General features: G+C 37.1%; 1 protein-coding gene across 3 annotated transcripts in view; it reads left to right on the top strand.

Annotated features, from left to right (window-relative positions):
- Positions 1 to 998: 998 nt before the first annotated feature.
- Positions 999 to 13012, top strand: part of LOC106871593 (microsomal triglyceride transfer protein large subunit) — a 32619-nt gene continuing 20605 nt past the window's right edge. The window contains exons 1-2 of one of the 3 annotated variants that reach the window (XM_089354615.1): positions 999 to 1139; positions 12524 to 12693. In XM_089354615.1, coding sequence (XP_089210741.1) covers positions 1067 to 1139; positions 12524 to 12693 — 243 coding nt within the window. In that variant the 5' untranslated portion in view covers positions 999 to 1066. Of the gene's footprint in view, positions 1140 to 10375; positions 10767 to 12523; positions 12694 to 13012 lie in introns of those variants that run through there. The other 2 variants (XM_014918110.3, XM_089354616.1) reach the window with 2 other exon arrangements.

Raw genomic sequence — 13012 nt, 5'->3', positions numbered from 1 at the left:
TAGATCGACCCCAGTATGCAGTTGGTACTTAATTTATCGACCCCAAAAGGATAAAAGGCAAAGTCGACCTCGGCGGAATTTGAACTCAGAACGTAAAGACGGACGACATACCGGAATTTGAACTCAGAACGGAACGGCAGACGAAATATCGCTAAGCATTTCGCCCGGCGTGCTAACGTTTCTGCCAGGTCGCCAAAAGATACATATTCCCTACAGCAGACCCCAAAGTGGTACCCCTTTAGATGTGCCGCCCCCACCGTGCTCCCACCCCAGCTACGCTAGTATCTATTGTCAATTTGTTCGCCTAAACTTTTCAAGGCGTTGCTCCAGCATGGCCGCAGTTCAATGCCTGAAACTAGTATAAGAAAGATTATAAAGAGGACATGGATAAACGACTACTAAAAACGGTGATGTTTATGATTTCCTGACATCGTGGTTTAGAGAGTGATATTTTCGGCAAAGTGTCAACAACTGTGACATAATTTGGCAGATGACAGAAAATGTGACCGAAGCTGACATTGTCTTGAAAATGTTAAGTTCATTCCAGTAAATGACCTGAACGGAAACAAACTCTCTCTCTCTCTCTCTCCTTCTCTCTTTATATACATATATAATATAATATATATATATATATATACACACACATACAAACACAGACATACATACAGATAGATAGACACATTGATGGATGACTGGCTGGCTGGCTGGATGGATAGCTAGATAGATTGGTACGTGCGCGCACACACACATGTATATATGTACATATATAAAAGCGACCTCTGGAGATGATGTAGTAGTTAATTTTGTTACATTGCCCTTTCAAATAAATCTTTTTTATCACCAACAATGTTATTATCGGTAAACTAAACACTATTTCGGCAAGAACGTCGTACTCTGACAATCGTTCGTCCTTTTTACTCTGGACTTTGATTCGTTATTGACAAATTTTTTACTATCTCCAGTTGCATCTTCATTAAATGTAATTTCCACTTTACCCCACTCCGTTTTTGGTAGTTTTATCATATCAAACAAACTGTTACTGCTTACCAGAGAAAATTAACTAGACATGTTGCCTTTTAATACGTTTTACAAGACTGTTATTCTGGTATTCGCTTCCTTATTTATTATTAATGTTGCTGGTAAGTTTTACTTTTTATTTCGCATCTTCGAAGAATTATTTTAATTACGGAGGTTCAAACTTGCTTCCAAGACACTGCTTTGACTATCGAAGGATTTTCGTATATTCACATGTGGTGTGTGTGTGTTTGTTGATGGATAAACTAAGAATGAGAGCATCAAACGTTTCTCACTGTTTTATATTCTTCTTGTATATATATATCGTTCGGTTCTGCCATTCATAAAATATTTATATATAATATATATTTCTATATTCTTTTCTGCAGTTTACGCTTCAGACATACATGTATATACATACATTCATATATATATATATATATATATATATATATATAGACATACACACACACATTTACATACATCTATAGTCATATATACGCACATACACGTTCGCATATACATTAAATTACATTCACATGCATACATATACATATATACACATACATTTACATATGTGCATGCGCGCGCGCACACACACACAAACATAAAACAAAAGACCCCACCCCCATTTCTTCATTCAAATGCCACGTGTCTGTAGGTACCAGCAGCTGTCTTTGATTGTTATTGCACCATCGTTACCAGACCAGACAAAATGCTTGGCAGCATTTCTTTCGACTCTGTACGTTTCGCTTTCGAAGGTCGATAAAATAAGTACCAGTTATACACTGAGGTCGAAGATATCGACATACCCCCTTCCTCGCAAATTACTAGCCTAAGGAAGTATGGACATATTATGTGTGTGTGTGTGTGTGTGTGTGTGTGTGTGTGTGTGTGTGTGTGTAGGGGCAGGTGTAGCTGTGTAGTAAGAAGTTTGCTTCCCAACCACATGGTTCCAGGTTCAATTCCAGTGTTGGGCAAGTGTCCTCTGCTATAGCCTCGGGCCGACTAAAGCTTTGTGAATGGATTTGGTTGATGGAAATTGAAAGAAGCCCATTATGTGTGTGTGTGTATGTGTGTGTTGTATGGGGGTGCGTCGGTAACTTAGCGGTTCGGCAGAAGGAACCGATACAATAAGTTCCAGGATTAAAAAAAACAAAATAAGTCCTGGCGTAGACTTGTTCGACTAAAATTCTTTAAGGCAGTACTCCAGCATGGCCGCAGCCTAATGACTGAAACAAGAAAAAAGATATATATATATATATATATATATATATATATATATAGTGTAGTATATTGCCACTTAAGTGTGGCTGACCCCTAGGGGTGGATGTTACTGTTGCTTTTAGCCCCAGGAGGACATCTCCTCCAGCTGGCTTATCGACACACGACTGTGTCCTGTTTGCCAAGGGAAGTTATCCCTCCTGGGGCTAAAAGCAACAGTAACATCCACCCCTAGGGGTCAGCCACACTTAAGTGGCAATATACTACACTTTATCGTGCAGTTACTGTTAATACTTCATTTAGAGAATTAACATTGCTTATATATATATATATATATATATATATATATATATATATACACACACACACGTTCTACAGCGTTGATTAGAAAATTAAACCTATTTTAATTATAATGCGTTTGTAAATTTTGCATTCAGCCATTACGATTTCAAATTTTTAGTTCATTTCGATTTCGTTTTAACTTCGTTGTCTGGCTGGGGGCTTTAATTACGGTCCCACCCACTTTTTACTCTAAGACAGTCGCTTGCTCTCTATATAAATTCGTGTGTGCATGTGCGTGTGTACACTTGTTTCAGTCATTGAACTGCGGCCACGCTGGGGCACCGACTTGATGTGCTTGGTCGAAACAAGTCTATCCCGATACTTATATTTTAGTCTGGTACTTAAATGTATCGACCTCTTTGGCAAAAGATACCTTTACGAGGACGTGAACAAACCAGCACCGGTTGTCATCCGATGCTGGACACACACACACACACACACACACACATCACATGCATACATGTGTGTGTATAATAACATTTATATATGTGTGTGTGTATATGTATGTATCTGTATATTATGTGTGTTTATATACATTTGTGTGTGTGTGTTGTTCCGTGGAGGTAGAATGGTGATCTTATAAGCTGTGATTAATTGCTGAAAGGCTTACGTGAAATAATTTATTTCCTCCAAATCTTAACTGTCACATCACCTTTTTTTTGCAGAAAACCTAAGTTTTTGAAACGATTCCAACATTTCTTCGCTGAATTAGCATCACCATCATCATCATCATCATCACGGCAGTGTGTGTGAGTGTGCGCGCTGTATGTGGAGAGAGAGAGAGAGAGAGAGAGAGAGAGAGAGAGAGAGAGAGGATAGACAGACAGACAGACAGACAGACAGACAGATAGATAGATAGATAGAGAGAGAGAGAGAGAGAGAGATGACGTTTTACACGCAACAGATGACATGCTATCATGGGTCCAAATGGAAAGAGCAGACGATATATCACGTGACCAACAATGTCGCTCCGTTTTGTTCAGTCACAGGTCAGTCCCGATTGAACAGACTTATATGATTAATGAATTATACACTTTTAGAACTAAGCCTAGAACTACATTATCTAATGTGTCCTTTCTTTTGCCTTTTTTTTTTCAACACAATAGGATGTGATAGAAGGGAGATTTGGCTGCTATTTCTAGCAGATCCATCGACTATGTAAAGACTCTAATGTGAATGACTAAACATTTTCATGGTGTTGTTGCTACATGTATACTTTCCAGTTTTATCTTTGTCGGTCATTGGAATGTGGCCATGCTGGGGCACCGCCTTCAAGGGACTTAATGAACAAATCAAACGCAGTACTTTTTTTGTTTGTTTTTAAAGTCCGGTACTTATTTCATCGTTTCCTTTGTCGTACTGCTAATTGCGACGTAATTAAACCAACACCGGTTGTCAAGCAGTGGCGGAACAGACACGAACACAAAGACACACACACACACACACACACACACACACACACACTAGCGTAGCTGGGGTGGGGGACGGTCCGCCCCGGGCGGCACTTTTGAGTCTTCTTTAGGCAATGTGTTTTTTGTAGGGTCCGGGTCCACCCCGGGCGCGAAATTTTTTCCCCACGAGAATTCCGGACCCCAGTAATGAACTCATTTGCATACAGCCAATCAGAGCTCACCTTGAAGATCCACATACTGTGTACTACAACAGTTACAGCCAGTCAGGCATAGAATGGTGTATGTCACTCTGTGAATATAACATAGCAGGTCTCACATAAGTACCACATTCTCCGCCCCCTCCACCATCATCATAGATCGATGGAGTACCATCTCTATATGGAGCTAGCATTAGGTACCTGTGCTCAGACTGAGATTAGTGATACTGCATTGATATATGCAAGGAAGACGCAATACGACACAACGCCGTATTGATTACGATGTTCCCAGATTAACATCAATATTTTAAATTAGGAATGTACAAGATCAGTCAAAAAATTAGGAAACTAAACTCATTTGCATTTTCTAGTAAATTACGCAAATTAGCAACACTTATTGATGAGCAGCTCTCCATTCACTTTATACACTAAATTTCACATTTGTCACCCCTTATTAACCCGTTTAGAACCGTTAGATTTTGCTATCACGCACATTTTGCACTGAACTCAACCAGAGCATTTTCGTGACTAGGTGGACACTAGTTTCATAGTTGAGCTCTGATTGACTGTATGCAAATGAGTTTATAACTGGAGTCCGGAACTCTCGTGGGAAAAAAAATATTTCGCGCTCCGGGCGGCACACACTCTAGTTACGCTAGTGCAGACACACACACACATATGTATATGTATGTATGCATGTATGTGTAACAACGGGCTTCTTTTAGTTTCCGTCTACGAAATCCACTCACAAGGGCTTTAGTTAGGTCTGGGGCTATAAAACAAGACTCTTGCCGAAGGTGCGGCGCAGTGGGACTGAACCCAAAACCATGTGGTTGGGACGCAAACTTCTTACCACACAGCCATTATTGGGAAAGTGTTGCCATATTTGGCCGTGACATGTTATTATAGCTCCATGGATGTATTAATTTTATATATGTGCGGAATGTTCGTATGTGTATCGTTCGGAAACCGAAAATGACGGTGTTGATATGAAAGGGGGGGGGGAGATGGAGTGTGAAGTTAGAGGAAGTGAGGCTAACATAGCTACAGTGTGTAGGATAGGGTGATGACTGATGACAGAACATATGGGATACACAGAGAGAGAGAGAGAGAGAGAGAGAGATGGAGAAGCGACGAAGTGGGGGAAAGCAGGAGAAGAAGAAACGATAACAGATTGACGCTGCTTACTTGAATGTTTTCCTGCATCAACAAGTCGATGTTGAGAGAAAGAGAGAGATCGACAAACACAATGAAGCGGCGATTAGAGAGGGAAAGAATGAGAGACAGGCAGACAGACAGACAGACAGACAGATAGGTAGACAGAGAGGTAGGTAGATAGATAGATAGATAGATAGATAGATAGGTAGGTAGGTAGGTAGGTAGGTAGGTAGGTAGGTAGATAGATAGATAGATAGATAGATAGGTTTCTTTATTAGCCACACAGGGCTCATAGGTAGATAGATAAATAGATAGATAAATAGATAGATAGATAGATAGATAGAGAGAGAGAGAGAGAGAGAGAGACAGAGAGACAGAGAGACAGAGAGACAGAGAGACAGATCGGAAGAGCGTGTCTAATTATTGCTTCTGTGCTGAGAAATGAAAGAGTGGTGCAGAAGAGTACTATTGATAGATTAACCGAAGTTTTCTACTCGTTAACTGTCAGGGCTTCCAGAATGTGAGCAATGATCTGTGATAATAAGATATTTGGGTTTGGTAAGGAGATGGAAGAACAAAAGTCTGTATGATGCTCCCGATGCAAAATATTTACCGGTAGCAAAAATGTTGTCGTTGTGACGAATGAAAGCAAAAAAAGATATTCACACTAAATGAAGCAACGCAACAGTTCGTATGAAATGGTGAAATGTATATTAGCGATGACAGTAACCATGAGTTGTGTAGATTCTTACAGTATACTGGTTTAAGCTGTGTCACGACTACTGTCAGTTACTAGATAAACGATCTATATATAGTGTATCAATGAAAAGGCGTCAAAGTCAAAATTGTTAATGACATTTCTGTTTGTACAAGAGACTTTAGAGGTCAGTTGTTTGCTGATGTCATCAATCTTTGACAATCCAGTTTTTTCGGGCTCGATTCCTAGGTAGTGAGTTAGTGTTTGAGACTGCCTAATATACCTGCTACAGATCTATTGCAATGTAAACTTGGTTATGGTCTGTAACCTTCTGATGCTGAAAAGCTTTTGTTGAGGTCGACAGTTAATAGGGAATCCTGCATCCCTTTTCTAGCCCTTAACATAATAGAGCTATCACACATATTAAACAGTAAACAAGCAAGCACGCAGCTTTGTCTGGCTTCTGTTTTTACACCAAAGGGCTCAAATTTCTACCTTTCAACAACCCAAGTCGTCACCTTGTGTGAATCTGGCAAAGGAAATTAACTTATGTGGGTGGTTAATAAATTCTCTGAAAACGGTTCATAGAAGTCTTCTGTTTGTTGTATAAAAATCTTTTTTGATAGAATCACAAATGCACACATAGACATTTGCATGTATGCATGCGTATGTAATGACTGCATCTCGATTTCAAGCAATGCCATCGTTTGATTGATCTCTTAAAGCAGCATGGATGTGGGTTTTCTATCCTATTATGGACCCTCACGCTTTTGCACGGGTGTGGCAGCGATGGACTCCACTTATGGCAGACGTTTAGAGACTTTCCACTCACGCTGACACAGGCCTTCATTCCTTCGTGGGATTTTTCTTTTGAGTTTTTTGCCTTCTTTCGGCCATAGTCAGCCATAGTATGCAACACAGAATAGAATTATCAAAAAAGCATGCAATGCTTGTGTATGAAGCTATTTAAGCGAGGAAATGCTTTGCACGGGGGCCAATTCCACTTTCTAAACAACATATGTGCTTTCCCTAAAAGAACTGGTCTACATCATTGGATGCAAACGAAGTCGCAAGTGTTACATCAGAATTCCCTTCTCCTACAGGGATGTCTAAAGAAAGGTTCTCTCACTTCCAGCGATTGGATGGTCATTGGTTCTATTGATTTCAGACTCTCTCTTTGACAGGTTTTGCTTTTCGTCATACCAGCTGTCCACTGAAAACTATCTTCATGCGCGCATACATAGATACGTACGTAATACATACATACATACACTCATAAAGACAGAAGTAAATTGACTTTACTTCTCAGATAATTAATATTCATGTTTGGAGCAATTTGAATTTGAGTAATCATTTAATTACTTAAAACTAAGAATTCACTAAAATATCGTTTTATTTTCCCTTTAGCTTTAATTCCACTTTCAATCAGAGGATCATAGAAATTAAATCATTGCCGGCGATTAACCTAGATTTTTAATTTTTTAATCAAAAATGTTAAAATGTTTAACGAACATATCTCCCCGGCCTGCAACGAGTCTCAAACATTCTATATATATTTATTTCGACTGACATAAGACAGTCGCAATTTTATTTCAAATATGTTTGTTTTTGTAAATGTCCCTGACATACATACATATTCTTTGTGACAATGTTTTATTACTTTCTTTCTCTTGCAACATTATATGGTCGTCTTTCGTTTCCATTTGGTTATGTGAGACATTCTTAACTCTAATATTCACTGGTTCAAAAGATTAGGTTGTAGGGGGCTTAAAGCTAAATATATTCGTGACAACTAACCCATGAACGAAAAATATTTTACCGCGTTTACTAAAAATGCAAGTTGTGCGACACGAAGGATAACACTAAAGAGACACTACATACTACCACTTGACCTAATTGGAAATGATGGTTATAAAACGTGTGACGAACAGACATTTTATAGATGTCATTTAATTTTGTTGCTATACATTAAAGAAATTCAATAAAATTGATATATTAGAAACGATAAAAAAAATATAGTGCTGGGTCATACCTATTCAGTGTGTCCACTCCCAGACTTTGTTCCTTCATAACTTTAATAGGTATTTTTAAATGAAATCTTCTGGAAATACCTTTCAGATGGTATAAATTACGATTATATCAGAATTTAATACAAGATATAAACACACGATGGCTGCGCACAAATCCTGACACATAACACAATTTTTACAGAATTTCAAATAACATTTTAAAGATATGTGATGTGCATAAGAATCTATGTGTGCATCGACCAATTTCTTTTTCTCTTTTTTTATATTAAATTCCGATACAATCGCATTCTACACCGTCTGAAAGTGCTTCTTTGGCGTGTGATCTAAAGGGGAGATTACTTTAGTTTACTTTTTAAACTATTTTGTACATACTTAGCATTGTAAATGTATTTTTCAAAATTCTTACTATTTTAATAAAAACAGAAGATACTGTCACTCACATTTTTTCCTTAAGCCTCAGCCTCTTTGATTAAACGAATCTGTAACTTAAGGCATCATCTAAATTCTATACAAACTCCAAACGTTCAGACAATTTTTCACAGTCGCAAAGAGTTTCTCTTCCCACCTATCTTTTTTTTTTCTATTTTGAGAACCCAATTTTGACTTAAGGTTGAAATATTTCTTAAAAATCCAGATTGCTTCCTCTGCTAGTTTTCTAGTGCAGCATTGTCTCGTTTATAGTTTTTTCATATTTTATTTTGTTGAGTTATCTATTTAAAGAATTCGAGTAATATCCTCCAGAATATTCTGTAATAAACAACAAGAACAACAATACTAACGGTTCCAACAGCTCTGTCGCGTGACTTTTAGAGGCCCCACCCTTGCGACTTTTCGTTTCGAGACCCCTATCCCTTCAATTAAAATTCATAATCTACGTACCTTTTATTCGTAACTATATTTTACTTTATTTCGTTTTGGGATTTGGTTTGCAAGATTCTTTATGTGAGTTCGTGTGTTGAAGCATATTCTGTTGTGTCTGGGGAGAGTCATTCTCTTTTAGTGCCTTAAAATTTTCAACTATTGAAAAGGTTGCAAGACGCAACGAAAATTTAAGAAAAATAAAAAAAGATTTCCACTAGGGTGTTAGTGTTAGGGTTACGGTTAAGGTCTTAGGGTTAGGGTTAGTAAATTCCGTCCCTAACCCTAACCCTAAACCCTAAGACCCTAACCCTGACCCTAAGACCCTAACCCTAACACCCTAGTGAAAATCGTGCTGATGTTAATCTGAAAATTTACCAATTATAAGGCACCAACAGAGAATGACTCTCCCCAGACACAACAGTATATTTTACTTTATTCTATCTGAAGTTCAGTATTTCACGACATCGTGGGGTCGATAAAATAATGTACCGGTCAAATATTAGCACTGGTGGGTCGATGTAATCAACTTGTCCCCTTTCCCTTAAAATTGCAGGTCATGAACCTTACAACAGACTGTTCAAGGGAAATATTGTGGTCCTTGTCACTTGTACGCCATGGAAACCAAGTGACTGGCCCTGTGAGTGTAAGGGTCCAGTAAAATCACAAGCGCACGCACACATTCTTTTACTTGTGTCAGTCATTAGTCCACGGTCACGCTGGAGCACTGCTTTAAAAGGTTTCGTCGAATAAATCAACCCCAGGACTTTTTTCTTCAAGTCTGAGCTATCGTTTTTTCTTTTTACTTTTTTTTATTGTGTGTGTGTGTGTGTGTGTGTGTGTGTGTGTGTGTAGAATACAGGGATGTAAACAAACCAACGGTTGTCAAGCGTTGTGGCGATAAACACACACACACACACACACACACATACACACACACACACACAAAAGCTTCCATAGAGTTTTCGTCAGTCAAATTTCCTCTCAGGACATTTGCCGACTCGAAGCAACAGCAAACGACACAGGGTTGAACACGAAATCACGAGGTCATAAAGCGCACGCGTGATAAAGAATGGTGGTGGTGGTGGTGGGGTCGGTGAGCGTGTATAGTTATATATAAATATAAATATATATATATATATATATATATATATATATATATATACTTTGAGAGACAATTTGCAAACCATGTCACTAGAAAAATAAAGGCATAAAACGCGGTGGTATAAACGATTATAAAGTCCAAACTGTGTAAAACAAAATAGAAGTTGTGGCGTTCAAACTTTCCCTAACATTACTGTGAATGATTCTAACTGAGATGACGATGAACTTGCCCCCACAACACTTCAATACATCTAAAAAATTCAAAATCACTGTCAGTGCAACTCGCTGTATACATCCGGTTAGATTTGTGTACAATTCTCTCAAGTGCTGGGAATCTTCATCCCAGCCCAGCATCCATTCAACTAGGACATACTTGTAACATTGGTAATGGCACTTCCAACTAATATCTATTGTTACTTTCTGGTTTATTACGCGTTGATTTCTTTATTTTCATGTGAGTATCTCGATTTGCTTGTTTTTAATGTGGCATTTAGACATTTCTAGAAATGATCAACAACTGAGTCGGAGGGTGGGACTCGGAATCCCGTAGCCTTCCTTACGTTGTGTAGAAACAAGTTTTCGCTGGCGTAAAACTAATTTAATTCCGTCTGAAAATGATAACAGACTTGAAAAATTGTTAACGAAAACGATGTGTTCCAAAAGTATTTCGTTGTAGCAGGAAATAAAACTTTACGGAGATCGGAAAACATTTAAGCTATCAGTTTGTGAAGTAAGAACTTAATTATTATTTATTGTGTGTGTGTGTGTGCGAGCATATATATTCTCATACATATACACATGCATATGCATACACACATTGTATACGTAGTTATATGTATACATACCTACATACATACATATATATATATATATATATATATATATGTACATATGTTTATATACATATACGGACACACATATGTGTGTGTATTATATATATATATATATATATATATATATATATATATATATATATATTATTTATTTATTTATATATATATATATATATATATATATATATATATATATATATATATACACACACACACACATATATGTAATTACACACACACATACACACACACACACGTGCGCGCACACACCCATATTTCTGTTTAAAATGTTTGTGTATGTGGCAACTTTTTTTTACAATCACATCAGTCATATTTATTAATTATTAGTCAAAACATCGTTGTTATAACTAAATTCTTGATTGAAAGCAATAACTTTTCCTAACTCGTCAGTTATTTCCCTTCCCCTGTACCACGACCGAGTATATGTGGATATATATATATATATATATATGTATGTGGATATATATATATATATATATATATATATATATATATATATATATATATATATATATATATATATTTATATATATATATATATATATAATGTGTGTGTTCTTAGGTTTATTCCTACTGGGCCACACTTTGGATATGGCTTCTACTATAGCCCTGGGCCGATCATAGCCCTATCTATCTATCTATTTGTCTGTCTGTCTATATATACACACGCACACATATGAACACGTAAATAACACATGACTCTACACACACATGAAATAAAACTTGTGGAAAGCATGAAACGTTTAGATATAAAGATGTATTTAAATTCTGATCGGACTCTAAGGAGAAGGTAAGTGCCCAAGTGCGCATAGGCTCACACAGGGAATCAAATAGCTACTTAGTGTTTATAAGAATGGAGAAGTGAGAGTTAAATTTAATTCATCCTTGCCTTAAGGAAAATTATGATTACAATTTGGTTAACAGTTACTCAAATTCATTCCTACTGCATTCTAGCTCTCATATATATATATATATATATATATATATATATATATATATATATATATAGTCAATTCAAATAAATAAACCATAAAATTAACAATTAACACACAACAAGAGGACATGCACGAGGAATGTTTTAGTATGCCAGTGGTGTATAACCAGTCCACTTATGAGTACCCTTCATTCATTGGACAATAAGCTTTGTTTGCGAAGACCTGTTGAGGCAAGTGAAATCAAAATCGCTGACTTGTCCGATGACAGTACTGCCTGATTGGCACTCGTGCCAGTGGAACGTTAAAAGCATCATCCGAGAGTGATTGTTGTCAGTGCTGCTGGACTGGCTCCCATGAAGGTAGCATGTAAAAAACACCTTTTGAGCGTGGTCGTTGCTAGTACCGCCTGACTGGCCCACGTGCCAGTGGCACATAAAAGCACCCACTACATTCTCGGAGTGGTTGGCATTAGGAAGGGCATCCAGCTGTAGAAACTTCGCCAGATCAGATTGGAGCCTGGGGCAGACTTCTGGCTCACCAGTCCTCAGTCAAATCATCCAATCCATGCCAGCATGGAAAGCGGACTTAAACGATAACGATGACAATGATAAGTTACACACAAGTAAATATAGTTGCTTGTTTTTCAATTGCAATATTTTAAATGAAACCTGATCTTTTGAAATTGCTTTATTTTGTAGACCTTACAGCTGGATTTCAAGTAGGTGTTTCTTATCAGTATCAATATGAAACTTCAGTTTTATTCAATGAAGTCCATCACAAAACCACAAATGAGGACAAACTCATCTTGGCAAAGATTACTGTTACCCCTTTGTATCAACTTGAAAAGAGGAAGTTTGTCAAGTTACAGGTTAGTCCACAAATTATTTGTATTATAGGAGAGTATTGTAGTTTGCATGAAGCATTGTGTATTGTTTGTAAAGAATAAAGGGTTTTGAATGACACAACAATGCACTATGTTCTTATAGTGCATTGTCGTGCCATTCAAAACACATTATTATTATTATTATTATTATTATTATTATTATTATTATTATTATTATTATTATTATTTATTATTTGTATTATAATTTATATTCCTCCTCTCAATCATGTAACGCTCGTTATCTTTGTACTTATTAGTTATTTTATTTGGTGTTGATGAATTCCTTTAGATTGTAGCTATTGTT

This window comes from Octopus bimaculoides, chromosome 7 (assembly GCF_046866305.1).
Source record: "Octopus bimaculoides isolate indiv1 chromosome 7, ASM4686630v1, whole genome shotgun sequence".
NCBI classification, from domain to species: domain Eukaryota; kingdom Metazoa; phylum Mollusca; class Cephalopoda; order Octopoda; family Octopodidae; genus Octopus; species Octopus bimaculoides.
The sequence above is the reverse complement of the archived record's forward strand: the minus strand, read 5'-3'. Positions and strand labels throughout refer to the sequence as shown.